Here is a 23,233-nt window from a genome sequence, read left to right as displayed (position 1 = left end):
ACAAAATGTGAAAAAGGTTAATAGCTGTGAATATTTTTGTCACTGGCACTGTGTGGGGTCAGAATATGTTTTTGTTGTATGGGATCCCCCTTCCAGGAGACATGAAGCCTTCTGAGCCACAAGGTTGGACTAGTTAAATATTCATGATTTCTCATAGGAATATTTAATTAAGTAATGCCCCTCTGGGTTTTCTCTCAGTCATGTGCCTGGACTGAATGTAGTTAGGCAGTGGCCCCTACGGGCTAACCTCTGTAAAACAAAGCCCACATTGCCGCAAAATCTTACTGTATGTTTTATTGTGCTGTAGTGGCATAGAAGTCCAACTCCTCCTGTGTGATGTGCCGCAGAATACAAATAGGTCGCCGTAAAATATGCTGCAAATTATGGGTGACTCAGGGGAACATGCTCCTAGTCATGTGTGAAGACAGGAACAGAGATCCACACAAGTGCCTGTACAAAGGCATGTATATGTTCACTGCCTCAGAATGAGACAAGCATGCACTGAAGCGCACCATTTCACAGAAGCAATTGGAAAGTCACACGCATTCATGAAACTGTAGCCTACCTGTTCAATCTACCAGCTGAAATCTGACCTTTTATTATTATCTGGATTTATTTTAGCTCTTGTCATTTGCAAGACGAGCTCCAGAAATGTAAATGTAGTTGTTCTTTGGTTGTGAGATGTGTGTTGTCACTGTAGGAGACAAGAGGTGGACAGAACAGAGCTGGGGGGCGCTCTGTTCTGCTCAGAGCAGGACACAGGAGACGGTCGCTCTCTAAGGTGCTGAAAGTCGAGAGCGCTCCCTCCTTGCCTTACTGGCGATTAATGCAAACCTCAGCTGCAGAATCCTCTATTGACTGCCTTCATTCAGAAGTGCTTTCATTCTTTACATAAATTTTCGTCTTCGTCATCGTGGATTTTTGTTTTACAATGCAACCGCTGGATATACGCTCGCAATTGTGCAACAAGACCGACAGCCGCATCGTTTGGATATACTGACTTGACTCTGGATTCTCAAGGGACGTTAAACAGATGCAGTTTTCTTTTTTCGTTTTTGTTTTTTTTAGCTCTGTTTGTCTTTGCCGCAGGCTATTGGACCTAAACTGCGATATTGTCTCAGAAAGGTGAGTCGGACAAGGATAATGATGAAACAGATCTACTATTTCGTGGATGCCACTGTTTTTTGCATTGGAAAGAGCGAAGAAAAAATCACTAATCACTAAAAGCTCTTAAACCCATAACCTATGAGAAAAGGAGGAGCATAATAGTGTTTCGGGGAGCCTTGTGAATCTACTGCGTGGATAAGAGTGAAGTTTCCAATAGGCAAGGTGACTATCTGAGATCTTTTCCAGTTATATGTGCTGTTGTTTTTCCTGGCTTCACACTAAGAGGATATAAAGCATTTTATTTTACCACGGTGAGTTTGCCTTATCGCTTAAGGTGCGCCCCTGTTGTCCCTGAAATTAATCTGGAATGGAAAAGCACGCAGCTCTACATGCACAGAGGTAGTTTTCAGTCTATATTTAGCTATTTCACTCCTCTTTAAAAAGGAGTGGTTGATTTTGGAATATATGACTGAACGTTTAACAATGCTTGTTTAGGTCACTATTAAACCAAATGCAAGCAAATTAATTTTAAATTTCACAACTGAAGCTACATGTTGTTTTGATCCTTTATAAAGTTTTTATTTATTTATTATTTTAACCTCAAATTGGTCGGTCTTATCAGAATTTGGTGAATAAAACACTCCACCCGCTTCAGTAATGAACCTCATAACCCTTTCCTCTTTTGTTCTGTAGCTGCTCTTGGACCTACAGCTGCTGCTGCATATATATATATATATATATATATATATAAAGACAAACCTGTTGAGCAGTGTACGCTGTCAGAAACCCCGGAATGAAACTGCTTTTCATCTTGTAAAATAATCCCTATTGAAAAAAACTTGTAAAAAAAAAGTACATTGGAAGGTGAGATTGGGTTGTGGGATTGCGCAGAATAGCAGCAGTGAAATCACCACCCATGCCATGATTATTATCTATGTATTTATTTATTTAATTTCTTTGTTACTCCACTGCAGAACATCTCTCTCGGATACAAGATGACGGCAGTGATAACGATGATAGCGATAATAAAGAACTGGACGGATCCGGAGAGAATACCCGGAGCTTAGAGATGACATTCACGCAGTTGTGTTGAATGTGGATGTTAACGCCGCGGGGAAGGATGGGCCCTCTCCACTCGGCCGCCTCCGTCTTTCTCCTCCTCTTTCTCCTGGTGGCCCTGAGTGTCGCGTCTTCGACCACGGTTGGCAACCCCCAGGATTACGTCGCCGACGAGGCAGAGCGGACCGCTGCGGATAACATTGTGTTTGACGACTACCGGGGAAAGGGTTGCGTGGATGACAGCGGGTTCGTGTACAAGCTGGGGGAGCGCTTCTATCCGGGACACTCAAACTGCCCCTGTGTGTGCACGGAGGACGGGCCCGTGTGCGACCAGCCCGAGTGCCCGAAATTGCACCCCAAGTGCACAAAAGTGGAGCACAATGGATGCTGCCCCGAGTGCAAGGAGGTTAAAAACTTTTGTGAGTACCGAGGGAAAACGTATAAAATACTGGAAGAATTCAAGGTAAGACATTATTTTGAGTGCGGCTTTCCTTACATAGACTGATAAGATAAAATGTTGCAATTTTGACTATAGAATGGGTGTAAGAATTTCAATACATTTTGTTCGGGTAGATTTGAATAAATTAAAGCAGTTATATACACGGATCCGGCATAACATTATGACCACCTGCATAACAAGCCTGGCTCATTGAGGCGTGAACTCCATTGACACCCAGAAGGTTTGTTGTGATATATGACACCAAGATATTAGCAGCAGTTGTTTTAAATCTTAAAAGTTGAAAGGTGGAACCTCCGTGTCTTGTTTTTCCAGGACATCCAACAGATGCTCAATTGGATTAAGGTCTTGGGAATTGGGAGGCTAAACCTTTTTGCCTTTGTGGCTGAACACATTATCCAGCTAAAATAAGCCAAATTCATCAGAGAATACTGTTTCCATTAAACAGAGTACATGGTCTGCAACAAAGCTTGCAAATCATGCATAGGCTGGGGATATTTCTCCTTTCCAAAGTAAAGAGCAGATTTTACACTTGATCTAGCTAAGTAAAACTTGTTTGGAGCTGCAAACGTTAAATGACCCTTTGAAAAAGAAAAAATATAAATTTTTATAAATATTTACTATAGTATGTACAGGTCCTTCTCAAAATATTAGCATATTGTGATGAAGTTCATTATTTTCCATAATGTCATGATGAAAATTTAACATTCATATATTTTAGATTCATTGCACACTAACTGAAATATTTCAGGTCTTTTATTGTCTTAATACGGATGATTTTGGCATACAGCTCATGAAAACCCAAAATTCCTATCTCACAAAATTAGCATATCATTAAAAGGGTCTCTAAACGACCTATGAACCTAATCATCTGAATCAACGAGTTAACTCTAAACACCTGCAAAAGATTCCTGAGGCCTTTAAAACTCCCAGCCTGGTTCATCACTCAAAACCCCAATCATGGGTAAGACTGCCGACCTGACTGCTGTCCAGAAGGCCACTATTGACACTCTCAAGCAAGAGGGTAAGACACAGAAAGAAATTTCTGAACAAATAGGCTGTTCCCAGAGTGCTGTATCAAGGCACCTCAGTGGGAAGTCTGTGGGAAGGAAAAAGTGTGGCAGAAAACGCTGCACAACGAGAAGAGGTGACCGGACCCTGAGGAAGATTGTGGAAAAGGGCCCCAATTCCAGACCTTGGGGGACCTGTGGAAGCAGTGGACTGAGTCTGGAGTAGAAACATCCAGAGCCACCATGCACAGGCGTGTGCAGGAAATGGGCTACAGGTGCCGTATTCCCCAGGTCAAGCCACTTTTGAACCAGAAACAGCGGCAGAAGCGCCTGACCTGGGCTACAGAGAAGCAGCACTGGACTGTTGCTCAGTGGTCCAAAGTACTTTTTTCGGATGAAAGCAAATTCTGCATGTCATTCGGAAATCAAGGTGCCAGAGTCTGGAGGAACACTGGGGAGAAGGAAATGCCAAAATGCCATTAGTCCAGTGTCAAGTACCCACAGTCAGTGATGGTCTGGGGTGCCGTGTCAGCTGCTGGTGTTGGTCCACTGTGTTTTATCAAGGGCAGGGTCAATGCAGCTAGCTATCAGGAGATTTTGGAGCACTTCATGCTTCCATCTGCTGAAAAGCTTTATGGAGATGAAGATTTCATTTTTCAGCACGACCTGGCACCTGCTCACAGTGCCAAAACCACTGGTAAATGGTTTACTGACCATGGTATCACTGTGCTCAATTGGCCTGCCAACTCTCCTGACCTGAACCCCATAGAGAATCTGTGGGATATTGTGAAGAGAACGTTGAGAGACTCAAGACCCAACACTCTGGATGAGCTAAAGGCCGCTATCGAAGCATCCTGAGCCTCCATAAGACCTCAGCAGTGCCACAGGCTGATTGCCTCCATGCCACGCCGCATTGAAGCAGTCATTTCTGCAAAAGGATTCCCGACCAAGTATTGAGTGCATAACTGTACATGATTATTTGAAGGTTGAAGTTTTTTGTATTAAAAACACTTTTCTTTTATTGGTCGGATGAAATATGCTAATTTTGAGACATAGGAATTTTGGGTTTTCATGAGCTGTATGCCAAAATCATCCGTATTAAGACAATAAAAGACCTGAAATATTTCAGTTAGTGTGCAATGAATCTAAAATATATGAATGTTAAATTTTCATCATGACATTATGGAAAATAAGGAACTTTATCACAATATGCTAATATTTTGAGAAGGACTTGTATATATACAGGGGATGGACAATGAAACTGGAACACCTGGTTTTAGACCACAATAATTTCTTAGTATGGTGTAAGGCCTCCTTTTGCGGCCAGTACAGCATCAATTCGTCTTGGGAATGACATATACAAGTCCTGCACAGTGGTCAGAGGGATTTTAAGCCATTCTTCTTGCAGGATAGTGGCCAGGTCACTACGTGATACTGGTGGAGGAAAACATTTCCTGACTCGCTCCTCCAAAACACCCCAAAGTGGCTCAATAATATTTAGATCTGGTGACTGTAGAGGCCATGGGAGATGTTCAACTTCACTTTCATGTTCATCAAACCAATCTTTCACCAGTCTTGCTGTGTGTATTGGTGCATTGTCATCCTGATACACGGCAGCGCCTTCAGGATACAATGTTTGAACCATTGGATGCACATGGTCCTCAAGAATGGTCCGGTAGTCCTTGGCAGTGACGCACCCATCTAGCACAAATATTGGGCCAAGAGAATGTCATGATATGGCAGCCCAAACCATCACTGATCCACCCCCATGCTTCACTCTGGGCATGCAACAGTCTGGGTGGTACGCTTCTTTTGGGCTTCTCCACACCGTAACTCTCCCGGATGTCGAGAAAACAGTAAAGGTGGACTCATCAGAGAACAATACATGTTTCACATTGTCCACAGCCCAAGATTTGCGCTCCCTGCACCATTGAAACCGACGTTTGGCATTGGCATGAGTGACCAAAGGTTTGGCCATAGCAGCCTGGCCGTGTATATTGACCCTGTGGAGCTCCCGACGGACAGTTCTGGTGGAAACAGGAGAGTTGAGGTGCACATTTAATTCTGCCATGATTTGGGCAGCCGTGGTTTTATGTTTTTTGGATACAATCCGGGTTAGCACCCGAACATCCCTTTCAGACAGCTTCCTCTTACGTCCACAGTTAATCCTGTTGGATGTGGTTCGTCCTTCTTGGTGGTATGCTGACATTACCCTGGATACCGTGGCTCTTGTTACATCACAACGACTTGCTGTCTTGGTCACAGATGCACCAGCAAGACATGCACCAATGATTTGTCCTCTTTTGAACTCTGGTATGTCACCCATAATGTTGTGTGCATTTCAATATTTTGAGCAAAACTGTGCTCTTACCCTGCTAATTGAACCTTCACACTCTGCTCTTACTGGTGCAATGTGCAATCAATGAAGACTGGCTACCAGGCTGGTCCAATTTAGCCATGAAACCTCCCACACTAAAATGACAGGTGTTTCAGTTTCCTTGTCCGACCCCTGTATATTGTTGCCAGCTGGTCACAAAGAACGACTATGCAATTGTTTCTTGCAATATTAGTCTGATTCTATTGAGGAAATTCTAGGCAAATATTTCATAAAAACACATTAAAAAAATTACCGCTATAATTAAATATGTTGCTTAGTTTTCTTTTTTATTTATTTATCATTTTATACATTATCTGTCCAACATAGCAACATTTCTAACTTTTTCTAAGTTGAAAATTTTATTCAAAACCCATATAAACAAATCACCCTTATGGTTCTCTGCTGGGCACCCCACATGAAGGAGGAATGAAGGAGGAATAACAGTTGACCGAACATCCACAATTAAATTTGTATCAAAATGTTTAGGTAGGATTTATTACCAATTTGCTAATGACTGTTGCAATTTAACCATTAATGAAGATTATATATTCAAAATGATGTGCTCATTTAAAATGTAAATCCTTTTAATAGCTACTGTTTAATACCCCCCAAAATTATATTCCTTTTTATTATGTATGTCTCATTGAAAGTAGTAATTCTGTCTTCAAACACCCAAAGGCATAATTTTGGTATTTGGAGGAAACTGAGTCAAATTACTTTCTAAATATGTGCAGCAGGGTTTTAGGTCACTGATTTATGCAGTATCAGCTAATAGGGTGACTCATTCAAAGGGCCAAACATAAAAGCATCTATCTGTAATGATGGTCATGGTTTTTCAGGTTGCATTTATTTCACAGAAAAAAGTATGCACAACCCTCTCTAAACTAGTATGTCTATGATAAACTCATAAGCTATATCTAACGCAAACAGTTGTCCCTTGTCACATGTTATAATAGCAGCTGTTATGTTTTTAAGCTCTACATGTCAGGAAAAGAGAACATTCCTAATGTATATTCATTTTCAGTGTGTTAATTACTTTTTTTGTTTTACAACGTGATCTCAGCAGTCACCCATGTTAATATGTAGGCCTATAGTTTTTATTTAATGAATGCTGCACCAGAGACGATTCCTTGTGAATTAGTTGAATTGGTTACAGTTTGTATTAGCAATGCTTGTGGTTAGGATTAGCTTTTACATTCTGTAAATGTATAATCAAGCTGTTTTTATTGGCCAAGGCACCAACATGGCTGCCACCCAGTGTGATGTCACCTTCCCTCATCAACCAAACACTGAGCCATTATTGCCACACTGACAGATGCTGAAACGGTATTTTAATGCGCTGTTGTGTGGACACTGAGTCATTGCTCTTGCAGGCAGTCTCTACCCATCACACCAGTGTCTCTGCAGTTGTTATGGAGCATGACAGTACTGTCTGATTATAAATGACATCAAGGGTATGACAACTACAGTCTGTGTTTAAACTGTTGCTGCCCATGAGGAGACCTCCTAGTTTAAGCTCCCCGAAAGTGGATCGAGGCTGAGTGTGATTGAAATAAGATATGACATAACATGGCCCAAACAACAAGCTCCATGGCTAATCGCAGATTTTAGTCATGACTGTGCAAACAAATCAGTTCTCAAATATAAGATTAGTGCATCTATTCCAGTTCACTCAGCCAAATACTGCTGGCAAACCATGGCAAAACCTTTTTTTCTAACAAAATTAATCTGAACTTAAATCGCTTAATGACTTTGTTGTTTTTCTCAACTGTGTTAGCTCTAAAAGTGTCCTGTTAATTTTACAGGGTTAGGGTTACAACATACTTCTTTAAAGGATCATTTTAGTGGATAGATATGACTAGATATAAGTTCTCTAAGATAATTGATTTGGGTATAAAGTTTTTATACTGTATGTCAGTTTAGAAGAATGCTTTTCAACATTAAGTTGCTCCCTGTCATCTCAAACAATATGTACCCTTTGTCTGTGTGTCTCAAGAGCTCAGAGAGTAAAGTGGGGAAACAGCTCTTGTTATCCTCTGAATGAAACTCTAGACCTAAGTGGGTGCTTTTAGCTTGGATATTTTTTTGAAGGAAATCTAACAGTGAGTGGTATTTGTGCAATGTGTTCTCTTGTTTATGTAATATAAGGATGCACAAGTTCCAGCAATGTAGATTTGTGAATATTTCATGAATGTTTTACATTTTATATACAGCCCTGTTAAACAAAATAGGAAAAAGAGGTAAAAGAGACAAAAATCACATGTGTCCCTGTTTTTTTATCATCAATTGAGTAGAATAAAAATAGCTTTTGGATCTTTACTCATATTGTCTGTTTGGTCTGCAAATACATTTTCATTTCAGCCTGGAGAATTTATTATATTCTATTCTTTAACACAGACTGGGCAGTCTAACACTATGGATGTCACACCAGGACAGTTATTATTGTATCATAAGGATTGTTTTGTATTTTGATTAATTCAACAGCTGTTTGTATTTTTACTGATATTTATAGAAAGAACATGTTCAGCAGTTTTGTTTTGTGTTTTTTTTTTTTTTTTTTTCCAGGACATTCTTTTTGAAGGGCAGTGGCTTTTCACTGCACACCACCTGGCACACCACAGTTGTTTACTGCACCCTTAGCGGTAAAGTTATGAGTATTATCACTAGGCAAAGTTTGAGAGTCATTTAGCTGCTTAGGACATGTGATGTCCTATTTAGTATTTGTACACTCTTTGTCTGACTAGTACTAAATAGATGACTCCAAACTCTCAATAGGTGGTTTTGTGTCTGTTTTCCTTCTCATGGGTAGTGACAACAATACAGAGTTCCTAAGAAATCCCCTGTGCTATTGCACATTATTATTTACTAACATATCATCTTTACAGAAGATCAGATATATGGCAAATGTCATTTCATTTTAAAAATGCCCAATGTAAGTATTGCTAATTGTTGTTTTTTTAAGATAAAACCTTACTTAATAAATTAAATGAATAAAAAACTAACAAAGACCACTCAAATTCAAAAGAGATAATTTATGTAGCACAGAAACATAATCTTAAGTTTAAGCAGTCCACAGTTACTTCAATATAACCAGGAAGTCCACAGTGAAGAGATTGACAGATCAACTAGCTGATAAACATACTGTACTTCAGTTTCACAAACAGCTAACTGCACTTTGCCCACATCCTAAACGTTCGAAAATACTCTTTATTATGTGATTTTCGATGTCCAAACCTAAAAGAGTAAGCAGTTCTCAGAGCTGCATAAATAAAGGATGCATTAGAATCCTAAAACATACTTTTTTGAATTAGCTAAAAACCAAAGCTTAGCAATAGCAGTAAATTCAGAAGCACAGAGAATTAGAAGTCACAACACACAATCAGTAGTTGCTTGTTCCTGAGAGCAGATGTAAAATAACATAAATAAAACCAACAGAGAAATGCAGGCAAAGAATATTAAAAAGCAAAGAACAAGAATACCATTCAAAACCTGGGAAAGCAGAATAAACATACAATCTCAAAGCTAAATACGCCATGACAGAAATTTATCTCCATTGATCAACTTTGTTCAATCTGTCACACAAACCTCGAGCAGAATGTTTCATAACCTCTTGTGACTTTATTTCCGATTTATATCGACATCAGGCCAAAGATGGAAACCCCTTGGAAGATGCTCAAACATTTTTCATTAGTGAAATTTTCTTTGCATTTCATGGCACTGAAAGAAACTCAAGCAGGCATGTGTATACATGCACAATTCAACTAAGTAGGTCAGTAGGACAGCAGCATTATTTACTATGGTCTGACAATTCATCAGTGAACATGCTATTTTATTTTTGTATGACTAAAGTAGGCCAAACTGTGTTCTCTACTTGTTTACTTGTTTGTTTTAGAAAGTGTTTTTTTTTCTTCTCCCAGACTTTCATTGACAAATCTATAGACAACTATTACACTTGGCCTTCAATAGTTTACATTTTCTCTGCTTCAGTTAGGGTCCATCCTGCAAGTTGTAAACAATGAATTAATAATAATTTATAAAATAGTTTAAATGTGTTTAATCTTTGTCATCACCCCAGCACAAATTAAAAATATTGTCAGTTCCAACCAGTTCAATTGATACATTTTATTATTTTAAATTTGGTTCCATTTTAACTTTGGTAATGGAACATAAATTCAGTTTTAGGGCAGTCTGTGATTGACCATTTCACCAGTGTTTCAGTTGAACAATGAGTTATTTAAATATCATCTCTTGGGTGAAATAGGAAAAGGATTCAGCTCTCATGTTCATAACGAGCTTTAGTAAAAGGTGTGTGGTATCAACCCCTTTAAAATCAATGTGCTCAATCTGAACTGATTGGTGGGTTAGCGCGTCAAACAGAATTAAGCTAAGCCCTGCATTGAGACGCAAGGCTACATATTTTATAAGTACATAAGCAACCCCATTTTCATTTGAGATCAAGTCCATCAATAGTCCAGCCCATCTTAATGTTAACCTTGACCAAGGGTTAACATGAACAAGAATGAAGGGATACCTCAGTGCTTTAGGGGTTAAAAACAGGTTTTCATCAGTTACAGTCCAGTTGGAAAGAGAAAAAAATAAAGAGCGATCGTTTCACCCTTTTATGGTATGATACCACAAATTGCAGCATCTTTATTCACTTTGAGAAGGATGGGTCTCTTCGGTGAGAAGATGAAAGTCTTGATACCCCACAGTGTTAAAGGAAAGAGCATTATTATCTTCTAAAGAGACTCCTGTTTAGGGAGGGTGAAAGGTTAACCTTTGTTGCTCTTATTAGCATTTCTTTATAGTTACTGGACTGTGTTTTGGAGCTCATATTCAGTTTAAGACTACAGAAAAGAAGCAAACACAAAGAGGATTTTAAAAGGGTAACAATAGAGCTTCTTGGAAGCTTAAGGCAGATTTATGCTTTTCATTGTTGGCCTCATGAACAGCGTGTTACAGCAAAAATAATGGAGTGGGATATATATATATATAATAACAAATCATGGGACAGAATTTTTTCTTTTTTGAGTGCAGAGCAACATTTATGGTTTGCAGGTATGCAGTTGCAAACATCTAACGTTATATAACCACTAGTTTTGCAATTAAATTTGTAATAGATTGATCAGAGCTCATTATTCACAATTATCTTATCCAGTCTCTTTCAAGGTCTTAAAGGCTCGGACATCAAACAGGAAATCATTTGTTCATTTAAGTATGAATCAAGTAAATATTAATGTAAAGGTTAATATAAAACAATACTTCTGTGATCCTTATGCAATGCCAAAAAAAATCTTTAATCTCAGCAAAACCAGCCACAATTATCTGATCAAACCCATTACATTGCCAAAAAACAAATCTTGCATGCTCAGGTATGCTGTTGTATGATCAAAATGTGGTTAGTTTATTATCTTTTTCTCATTATTTGTATATGCTGATTTTGTGAATCTTTCAGCTACCTTAAATTTTAATGTGACAACTACACTGCTATTTGTTATTTCCTCTTTTGAGTGACATACAGTACTGTGCAAAGGTTGCAGGCAGGTGTGAAAAAATGCTGTAAACAAAGAATGCTTTCAAAAATATAAATGATGATTGTTTTTGTTTTTATAATTTACAAAATGCTAAGTGAGCAAACCCAAACACGCAGCCAAAGTCATTAAGAACTATCTTCAGTGTAAGGAAAAACAAGACTTACTGGATGTGATGGTATGGCCCCCACAGAGCCCTCTGTGGCCCCCACAGAGGACACATAGATTGGCTGGGGTGCGAACAGCCTGTTTCCCAAACTCCTCCGGACACACAAGTTCCTGCTCAGTATTTAAACCATTTCTATCAAAGTTCACCCAACTAAATAAATGAAAATGTCTTTTAATGGTAAATCATAAGGATAAAGAACCTTTTTAAACTAAGAAATGACATATATATCTATCTATCTATATATATATATATATATCTATATATATATAGATATATATATATATATATTTTTTTTGTACAAATTTGATCCTGATTTTATGCTTCTGCCCTTCAGTCTAAATTTCCAAGTTTAAGATAAATATGCAGTTTAGCTATATGTGTCTTGAATACATTCTTTCTTGGAAGCTATGTATTTTACCTAATTGGTGAGATAAAACATGCTTTATGTTTTTCAAACCTTTGTTCAAAATCCAACAAAACTGGTAAAATCCACTGCAACCTATTTCAGCTTTGCTCTTCTACAAGATTTGATGTTTTTACCTGTTTTAGTCTGTGATCAATAGAAATGTAAGAAAATGCTAGTTCTTTTGTGATATTTTTTCTCTTCATGGTTGTTCTAAGGTCAACAAAGACACAGTGCTTAAATAGTTATTGAAATGTAACAAATACGCAATTGTAAGATTAGGCATTCACCCACATACCAATGGGCCCACTCATCACACATGCCAGTCGTTAGTAACTCTTGTTTCTCAGAAACATTTGCGAGAGTATATCCATAGAGGCTGTAGAAATGATTGACAAAATTGATTTTCCTCTCCCATTTGCCAGAGGCAACAATTGTGCCAATAAGTGCAAAAAGATTTTGCCACAAATAATGTTTTACTTGTTTGAAATGATTGCACTTGTAGTCAGTGTTGAGTGTTTTTGGAAGGAAAGTCTTAATATTTTAAGTAATTCTACCCCTTTTTATGCATACATAGACCCTGTAAAACATTTTTTAAGATACACAATGAAAGTGAGCTGTTTGACTGTCAAACTGTCACTCCCATTAAGTGCATGAGCGAGCTTCCGGTGACCTTGCTGCCCAGCTTAAAAGTTTGACCATTTCCATTAACATTTGACCCCACTGAAAGTTATTAGACCTTTTATTTCCTCGCTGCCCTGTTCCCATTTGTGTAACTATGGGAATGGAAAGCATGACAGCCAATTCATTCCAATGCCCAGTCAATAAAAGTGGAGACAACAGAAGTCTAAACATCTGGCAGCATGTCTAAATTTGGTGCAACTGCTCCATTTTCCTTTGTGAGTCTGGGCTTAGGCATGACTGATCCTCTTTATGGTAGACCTTATACAATAGGACTTGCTGAAAGCATCAGACGCCAGAGACTACAGACAGGGATTTTCTGCAATGTTTTATTGGCGCATAAAGTAGTGCTGATGTTGAATTCCATCTTTCATGTACCATTCCCTATTAAGCATCTGCAGTTTCCAAACCTGAGCTGTTTGACACACCAATTTGGCAGATTAACCTACAAAGAGAATTTCACTGCTTTGAAGATGTTTATTTTAAAAGGCCAGTCATCATATGAAAGAAACAATGCTGTCTTTCAGTGGCAGTTCAGTGGTTTGTTCCCTCATAAAACCTGTGAATTACTGCTAACACATCAAAATGAGAAAATACTAATTATGGATTTCAAAAATTTACTTTAATGTTATGTAGAGAATAGCAAAGTCGGTGCTTTTATTATCATTAAGTTTTTAAAAACTTGTGCTTGATGGCCCAGATTAGTCCAAATAACTAATTCCATGCCACCCTTATTCTTGCTCTAAATGAGCTCTTTGAGCATTTGAAATAAATTAATTTTCCTTGTAGCAGACATAATTCAGCTAATTTTAGCTTCCCTTGTCAGCAATAATAAAATATGACAATACAAGTTCATTGATTCAAACTGCTTTGCAAGACTTTCACTCACATTAGCATATTGTTGCTAGTCATCTCCTTTCTCATTTGTTTGTTTGACCGACCTCCCACATCTGAAGCAGAGCAGCTTTCTGCCTAGACAAAAGAGTTTTTCAGAAACCATGATGAAGTGTTTGTGGTTGGAAATATCTCTCAAAATTGAAATAAACCAGATCATGCTAGAAAAAAAAGGACTCTTTACATTCTTACACACTATACAAAATATAAAACATTGTTTAGCTTGCATGACAGTTTAGGGTGACACAGCACAGAAGAAATGAGATCTTTGTTCTCAGAACCCAAAACATTTGGTTCAATTTAAGCTTTCTACAAATGCTTCAGCTTGCTCTTACATTTGGTACTGTTTTGATTCTAAACTGATCTGGCTTTGCCACACCTTTGTCAAACGATATTGGGGCCTGGTATTAGTACCACTAGTTGTACTTGAGCAACCAAATATGAAGATTTTTTTTTTCTTTTTTCTTCATTGAGTTCAGCTAATAGGTTAAGGTTTCTGCTTACATTTCAATATGCAAATAAATTATGTTTTTGTGTTTAAGCTGCTTTCACACCTTTTATACATTGTATCCTGACTTAAAAGTGACTGTTTATAAAGAAATGTGCTGTATATGGGTGTAGAAATAAAGTTTATTTTGTGAATCAAGTTCAGTCACATTTACATAAATGTGTGTTGCTAAAGATGTACCCACTCATTTCTATACTGCATGTGTACTGGGATAAACGGTGCATGATGTTGAGTGGTACTTGTGCCACTTGTCACCATCACATTTTTTCCATACTTAATGGTCACCTTACCTTCTGGGGATGAAATCTCCATGCTCTATGCACAGTCTATGAATGTGCCCAAGTGGTCAGTTAGTTATTAGCTGAATTATCCAGAAAAAAAGTCATACTACTCTGTCGTAAGTGCCACTTAAATAAATATATATATACATATATATATATATATATATATATATATATATATGTATACATATATATATATATGCTTTCAGTCATCACAACAGATTTTTCACTATGGAGGACATGCAATGTTTAATGGTGACCAAAGGAGACAGAAATGAAACACAGCTAAGAGTAAAGGTGTCACAGATTATACATAATGACTAAAATTTGATCAGACTTTCCAGTGATATGCAAAATTAATATAAGGTAGCTCGGACTGGAAAGTTATTGACATTTAAAAGCAACAGTTGAAGGTAATCATCTGAGAGGCTGAAAGGAGGTATATGAAGTGCAAAATGAAAGAGAAAAGGAGTGGGATAATGAAGACCTAAGCCAAGAACAGTAATTTCAGATTCTATTCGAACAGCTGTGATTGAAGATGATGGTCTTATTTTATTACAGTCAAGGAAGAAGAACAACCGGTCCAGTCTGACTTTACAGATTTCATTTAGCTCACATAATCGTTTGATTTAAAAAAGCTGTTTGCTTATACATTGAATATATTGTATATGTGTTTCAATGCATCATTTGGCCTCACTTATTTTACTTGTCTTTCATGTTAGCATGTTTTTTGGTTCAACAGAGTTACAATGGAATGTCTTGATTTTGCTTTATGTGCCACATTGTTAAGGCTGAGGGAGGAAACACAAACTCGTGCAGATTTAAATGAAAAATTATTTTCATTCAGCTAAGATGTTTGTTTCTGACAGAAAATTCAACCTATCTCAAAAAATAATAAACAATTTAAAAGTTATATGCTAGCGTTTTGTTCTTTCCATTGGTGTTTTTGATGATTAATCCTTGGTGATGAATTCCAGGATTTTGAGGTTGGAAGGCTCCGTGGCCATCACCATAACCTTTAGCTTCCTCCACAGATTATTTATCAGATTTGAGTCAGGACTCTGGCTAGGCCATACCAAAATATTAATATTCCTAATATTTGTAGGTGTCCTGGTGAAAAGCACACACACATTGACTGACAGACAAAAATCTGACCAAAAATCTTCTTGATGATCCAGAAGCCTTTTGGAGAAATATTTTGTGGACTGACGAGACAGAAGTAGAACTGTTTGGAAGGTGTGCATCCTGTTACATGTGGTATAAATCCCACACAATATGTCAGAAAAAAGAGGTAGTGTGAAAGTCTGGGGTTGCTGTGCTGCTTCAGAACTTGGATGACTTTGTCTAATTGATTAAACACACAAGCAATTCCACTTCGGAATGGCTAAAGAAAAACAATATTGAAATAATAAATGAATAATAATAATAAAAATACATTTAATAAAATCAGAATTTCAAAACTGCTTTGTATTCACTAAGGTAATCTGCAGCAACACATTGTGCCAAAATGACATTGGGTAAAACACTTTACTTTTATTTTTAAATGTATAAACATATGGGATACATATATAGTTTTAATGTATGACAGTAAGCACTTTCTGAATGTTAATACATAGAAGAGAAATACATTTAAAACATTGTGGAACCTAGATGAAGTTATAAAGATCGTTGCATAAATGTGGTCTATTCATATCAGAAGTGTTTGCAATGTATAAGATTAATCTTTGTGGAGTCCTTGAAAACTACAGAGAATGCTTGACTTGGCTTCAGTATTACACCCTTATGTTTGTGGATGATGCTGGATTTAATTTGACCAGGCGGGGAAGGACAGGTCACCACATAATAGACCAACACGTCACTGTTAAAGACCTTTTACTTTGGGACCATATGACAGCCAACACCTTCATATGTTCCCCAGTAGGCTTCTGGATGTCTTCTTTAAAAATGAACTAAGCATAAGACCAGAAAACATGTTTACATTCTGTTTTGGGATATCAGTTTTCACAGCATGGTTAAACAACTACCACCAGTTTACAAATGCCTGTCTTTCACATTTTCTTTCTTTTCTAAACCAAGTAGAGGGTTTTCAGTGCGTATCAGGTAAAGGGCTATCACTGACAATTCTATAAAATGGAAAATCTCTTACCAGCCATGAAATTGGCTTGTTGTGACATAGGAGTACTGTTTTGTTCAGGCTAGATTCAAGACACTGGAGACAGTACCATAGAGAACATATCCCTCTGATAGAGATGAAGTCCTGATGAGCAAGCTATGAAGAAGCACAAAGGGCTAAGTGGGGTATATTTGTCTGCACAATTTATAGCTATAGTTGCATTATTTATTTATTTAATTGTATGTTTATGTATTTATGTGATTTGATTATATTTAACCATTCAGTTAGAGCATCTTTTCTTTCCGGGGGTCCTTTCTGTAATGGTGAAATAAACCCAAAATAAAAAAACGACTGAAGTAATAGTATCATCAGAAAAATGAAAATAATAAATGGTTTTTAAATATTTCTTTACAAATAAAAATATGAGCAGTGTAGCGTGCATTTGTAGTCAGTGTAATTTGGTTTTATGGTGCTGTTTATTACCTAATGATCTCTACAAAAAAACAGTTAGGCCTTCACAGAGCAGCTGTATTCAGTCTGAGATTAAATACCGTACAATAGACTGCATTAGCTCATTAGGTAAATTCAGAAGATAATCGTTGACATTGGATTGTTTTTAACCGTATCAGAGAAAAGGGTGCTAAATACAAATTTACAACGTAAGCTTCAGATTTATATGTGTGAAAATTCTTATATCATATTTATTTAATTCTTGAGGTATAAATATTTGCAAGGCACTGTATATAAGCACCCTTCACAATGCTGTTGTGGCAAAGTATTATGAGGGAGAATTAGTAGCAAAATCTGGGTTAGTCAACATTATAACAAACACCATAATCTGAACCTAGATATTAATATCATAAAATTTCCATATGGATATTTCCAGTGTCCATATTTTCCTAATATCGCCCAATTTTTTTATGGAAATTACATTACATGTAGGCCATGTCCATATTCAGGACATTACATTACACATTCACCTGTTTATATTTTCTTCTTTTGGCAAATCCAGATTATAAAAAATAACAAAGTATCTGGATTGACTAACTAAAACAAAAAAATGAAAGCAGTAAAGCATCCCTAACCACAGCATACCAAAGTCGTGTACCACAAAGCAAAGGAATCTAGGCTGAGGTAGGTGACAAATAAAGAAGTAGGAGGCAATTAAAAACAGAACCCAGGTGTGTACCGTTCAGCTCAAACGTATCCATACCGCTAACAGCTTTACATTTAAAGTAATCTTTTAACTTGACCAATGTGTTTCTTCTGACTGGAAAGAATATAAATGTGTGCCAAAATGTGTTACTACAATGTGCCAGGTTTAAGCAAAAAATTACCAATGTCGATGTTCAGTTCATATATTTATTTTCTCAACAAGCTCATTATTATTTATACCCATTACAAATTGCAAGATTCTGTGGGACAATTCAAGTTGTTCAACCATGATAAAACAGGAAACCTGGGTGATGACCTGTGGCTCTGCATTGTAGCTGCTTACAGCTCAAAAATGCTACAAGCCCAGATCTAAATGTCTTTAACTTCCAGTGGCAACATTGAAAAAGATTATCAAAACAAATACAGGATGCTTTCCTCTGTGAAACATCTTAGGATGCAGTAGGAAGTCAAAATTGTCCCTTACACTGTCAAGGGTGATGTTGCAAGAGGTGAGAAAGAATCCAAAAATCCCCTCCCAGGTCACGCTGTAGAATGTGAGCCACACTGATTGCATCTTCTCAAGGCCAACAGTCCAATTCCATGGATACAGACCAGGGTTGAAGGCTCTTCTATAAATAAGGCACTCTAAAGCCTGCTTGGCATTTTGCAAATTTTTCTTCTTGGCAAAGAAGAATAAAAAGACTTGAGTTGATGTGTTTGGCCACAATGATACAGCTTTCTTTTAGCATAAAAAAGAAGGAGCAAGAGTACCATCAACATGGCTGAGAAAGACACTGGAAGCATTATGCTTTGGGGGGTGTTTTTCAGTTTATATCAAGATTCTAAATAACAACATTTGGTATTTGGAAACACTGGACATTACAGCATGACAGTGACCCAGATCACGCATCACAAGTGTGAAAGAAATGTCAGCTAACAAAAATACAAATGTTACGGAGTGGTTAAGCCAGGGTCCCAACTGAAATGTTGCAGAAAATCTGAAGAGGGAGTTAAAGATAAGGGTGAGGGCAAGAGGGCTTCCCAATCTCAAATACTTGGAGTTCATACAAGAGATGAATGGTAAAAGTTACCAGTGGAGATATGCAAAAAACGTGTCAGTAATTATCAGAAGCATTTGGTTTCTGGAAAAGCCAATACAATATTTTCCATTGATTAATGAGAAGGGTATGAACATTTATGACATGGTATTTTTTTAATCCAAAGGTTAATAGGAGCAGATTTTTTCACTATAATTATATTCATTTTACATTGTCTTATTATATTTTGGGAGATGCCTGCCTCATTTCCAGTCAGAAAACAACTTCTTGGTTGAGTGAAAACAACTTTAACTCTGCCAGAGCTATGAGTAACTTTGAGCTTGACAGCATGTTTGACTTTGAGAGAAAAAAAATACTAAACACATTGTACGAGGGGTACTAGAATTTACACAATAGAAAATACAAAAAGAATATAAGACTTGAAGATTACAAAGCAAAGATGCAAGAAACTAGAGAAAAAAGATCATTTTTGAACAACAAAATTACCTCAGACAAAAAAAATCACAGATCATGAGTCATTCAAATCTAATGCGAGTCTGACTGAGGTTGAAATTTGTGGTTCACTTTATTTGCTTTTCTAAAACATTTTATCTCTCTAGTTTGTTTTGTAGAGCTGTTATTTTGTAGAAAAACTGTGTAATTCAAAATATTTCTTTTAATAGCATGAACATTTTAAAACAAGAGTGAAAGTGAATTGACAATGCAGACTTTTCTAAGAACATTAGAACTGTAATCACAGCATTACTCGTATATGTGTAGTTTTCTACTATTTAAGTCATTTTCTTGTTACATTGTATGTAGACTCTATTCAAACGTCCTTTTGTAGCTGCTAATGCACTGTGATATAAAGCGCTAATAAAGTCATATTGAATAATTTAATATTGCGATAGCCATTGCACTTATACATAAACCTGGATGATATTCTGTGCAGCTGTTGTGCAGTTGCTTGCAAATTTAGCAATTTTGTGGGAGTTACAGTATCTGACATAGCTGATGACATAAACAAAATGAAAAACCCATCAATCCCCAAACACAACGTCCAGTGCTGCAACATGGTCACTTTCTTGCCAAAAGAATCTGTTGCCAAAGCTAGCAGCTGTTTTCCCTAGCATAATAATAGTAAATGGAAGGAAGAACCTATAATTCTGCAATAATTTTGCCTACCTGCACAGTTCATTTCTAAAACACTCTTTTGAATTTAGCCAATCTGGTTAGAAAATTAACTGAATGATGAAGTTTATTCAATATTTCTCTGAATGTGCCAGTCATGTCCCATAAACTTTGGCCTGGTAACCTTTTAAGTTTAAGTTTATGTTATCTGAAATTTAATCTAATATAATCACAATGAGCCTTAGCCTTATTATACATATTTGTGCTGTGTCCAGTATTCTTTAGGCAGCATTTTTCTCCTTGCAAAAGCATCGCCTTTGACATCATTCACATTTTGCCAGATTTTAAACAAAAACATCAATTTATTTAACTGGATTTTAAGCTGTAGACCAAAATAAAGTATGACGTGAAGGTGAATTGGAAGAAATTTGTTTTCAGTTTTCTGCCACATTTATTGTGTTGTATGTAAGTGAAAAAGTTCTGTTTTGGTCTTGTTTGAACAGAGAACTTTGTAACAAACTGCAAATAGGACTTCATATGGCTTTATTTTAAATATGGTTTTCTTCTATCAGTAGACATGTAGCACGCACAGCTAATACTCAGCATATTGTCCCACCAGAGCTGTGGGTCTTTCCAGAGTTCTCCAGAGTTACCTTTTGCCTCTTGGCTGAATCTTTAAATAATGCTCTAATTGTCTGGTCTTTCAGTTTATGTGGACGACCAAGTCTTGTAAGGTTAGCAGTTGTGTCATACTTTTTCCTAATTTGGACAACGGTTTGAACAGTTCCATGTGAAGTTTTCGAAGCTAAGAATATTAATAACTTAATGCTGCTATAAACTTCTACACAACTGTGGTTCTTGGTCTTCATGAGGCTGTTTGTTCAATAATGTTCTCTAACAAATCTCAGAGGTCTTCACAGAACAGCTGCATTTGTGCTGAGGTTATAATACTGAGTTTTTTATTTGGGAGTTTTAGAATAAAGGGGAATACATCCAAATACATCCCACACTTTCATATTTCTATTTGTAAAAAAACATAAAAACATGATAATTGAACAATAATGCACCAATTTGTGCACAATTTTGTGTAAAATCCCCCTTAAAACAATGAAATGTGTAGTAGAACCATAACAAAAAGTGAAAAGGGGGTTAATAGTTTTGCAAAGCACTGTAGAAAGGTCTTTAGTTAATTAAAACTTACCTTGTCTTCCTTCAAGGCATGTGGATTCTCCAGCACATTCCCACGGGAGAGTATCTGTGGTTTTATTCCATTTGAACACAATCTAACTGTGGACCGGTAAAATCTGAAAGCCCGCAGACTCAATCCCTGAGCAGACATGTACGGCAATGAGATAACATGTTTGTTTAATAAATAATACAGAATTACCAATTATCTGTTTAATATTTTGCGTAATCTGGTTCTCGGATTTGTGCAGAATTGTTCTTATGATTTTAAAGTTTTGTTTTTGTTTTTTTTAAATAGGATAACAAAACATGCAATGTTGACTACCTAACAAGAACAAGATCACAGTGAGCTTTAGAGATACTGGTAGACCTCTCATCTGATCTAGGCTTCTTAATGCAAAAAGGTTCAGTTAGTATTATTTAGACCCTCCTGAGCCATATTGTTTGGTTTGATTACACACACAAACACACACACTATCACACAACATTGTTGTCAAATATGAAATTTTTATACCCTCTAATGTTGTCTCAGAGCAGTATGTTTCCATTAAAGTACTCCCAGTGCTAATACACCCTTGTAGGTTGTTTACCAAGACAAGCAGAAATAAAAGAAAATATGATAAGCAGCTGACCTTTTCTGATCTGGAAACAGTTTGTAGTTCTTCCAATCCATGTAATTGCATTACAGTTCATTTTCCGGTCAAGTGACTATAAAGATAGAATCAAGAAAAAGACAGCAGCATAGCACCAATGTACATGTTGCAACTCATTTAGATGTTGCAGATGTGGTAAGTTAAGCTTCCGAAATATTTCCTGAGGCATGCTATAGTTGAAGGGAGTAAAATAAAAAAAAATGTATTATGAACAACACAGACTGAGTTCTTTGTTATGGGTATTTTCAAAAACAAGGGCCCTAAAATGTTGGGGTTATAGACATGATTATGGATTTTGGTTTTCAGAGCCTAAAACGGAATATGAATATCCAGTATATACTGTGCATGTATTTTTACCCCTAAACATGTTCACATTTAAAAGCATTACAACCACAATATTCAATGTGTTTTATTTTTATTTCATGCAGTAGATGTGCAAATAGTAGCAGATGCTGCTGGAAGGAAAACTATAGTTTTTCTTCTGTTGTTCAAAAATAAAAGTGGGATGTGCATATTTATTTAGCCATCCTTACTCTGATACCACAAAATAAAATTTAGCACCACCTATTGTTTTCAGATGTCACCTATTCAGTAAATTGAGCCCATCAGTGTGCAGTTTATTCTTAGCTTAAATTCTGCTGTTTGGTGAAGGCCTCAAAGGTTTGCTAGAGAAAATTAGTGAACAAAAGGCATGATGAAGACTAGTGGTATTACAGTTAGTCCTCAGGTGCCAGTGTGTTACATGATTTAGATGTTTCCCTGGTTTCAGCACCTGAATCAAATGACTGGTTCATTAAAAGGCTCTCAGCAGAACCTCATGACATGTTGAAAAAAGGAATACAGTCATTTGAATTAAATCAGCTGTGCAAGGAAACATCTAAAACATGCAGGACACTGGCTCTTGAGGACACATGTGAAGACCAAGGAACACACCACACAGGTCCTGGATAAAGTTGTGAATGAGTTTAAAGCTGGATTAGCTTATACAACAATATATCAACTGTTCATTGGCACACTTATAAAAGGATGTCCATTGCTGAAAAAAGCTATAAGAAGTTCCTACATGCCACAACATGTAGGAAATATGTAAAGAAGGTTACGTGGTCAGATATGATCAGAACTAAACTTTGTTGGCTACCTGGATAATGCACATCGCACTGAAAACATTGTCCCTCAAATAAAGGATCGCAGGCAGGTTGCGGTTCCTGGACTCAAGGGTGAAATGGGATAAATCTTGGAGAAAGCTGTTCGCTCAGATCTGGCAGGAAGACCAGGAATTTGGCTGTTTGAATTCGCCATTGAGAAGCACCAGCGAGACTCTCAAGGCTGATGGAAAATTAAGATTCAGCCTAACCCAAATAATTGTTGTTTTTCTGAATCTGGCTCCCCTGCACGGCCTTGATGGCTGGCTATCTTCAACCTCTCCTGGAAGTTATGTAAACATGACACTCTGCTCCCTCTGCCCCCTCCCCTCCCTGAGGA

At 37.1% G+C, this 23,233-nt stretch overlaps 1 protein-coding gene across 3 annotated transcripts in view; it reads left to right on the top strand.

Annotated features, from left to right (window-relative positions):
* The first annotated feature begins 663 nt into the window (after positions 1-663).
* The window catches only part of vwc2l (von Willebrand factor C domain containing 2 like), a 34,607-nt gene continuing 12,037 nt past the window's right edge, over positions 664-23,233 (top strand). The window contains exons 1-2 of one of the 3 annotated variants that reach the window (XM_047371474.1): positions 664-1,125; positions 2,082-2,629. In XM_047371474.1, coding sequence (XP_047227430.1) covers positions 2,201-2,629 — 429 coding nt within the window. In that variant the 5' untranslated portion in view covers positions 664-1,125; positions 2,082-2,200. Of the gene's footprint in view, positions 1,419-2,081; positions 2,630-23,233 lie in introns of all 3 variants that reach the window. The other 2 variants (XM_047371471.1, XM_047371472.1) reach the window with 2 other exon arrangements.

This window comes from Girardinichthys multiradiatus, chromosome 7 (genome assembly GCF_021462225.1).
Source record: "Girardinichthys multiradiatus isolate DD_20200921_A chromosome 7, DD_fGirMul_XY1, whole genome shotgun sequence".
Classification (NCBI taxonomy): Eukaryota; Metazoa; Chordata; class Actinopteri; order Cyprinodontiformes; family Goodeidae; genus Girardinichthys; species Girardinichthys multiradiatus.
Note: the sequence above shows the minus strand (reverse complement) of the source record. Positions and strands in the feature narration are given on the sequence as shown.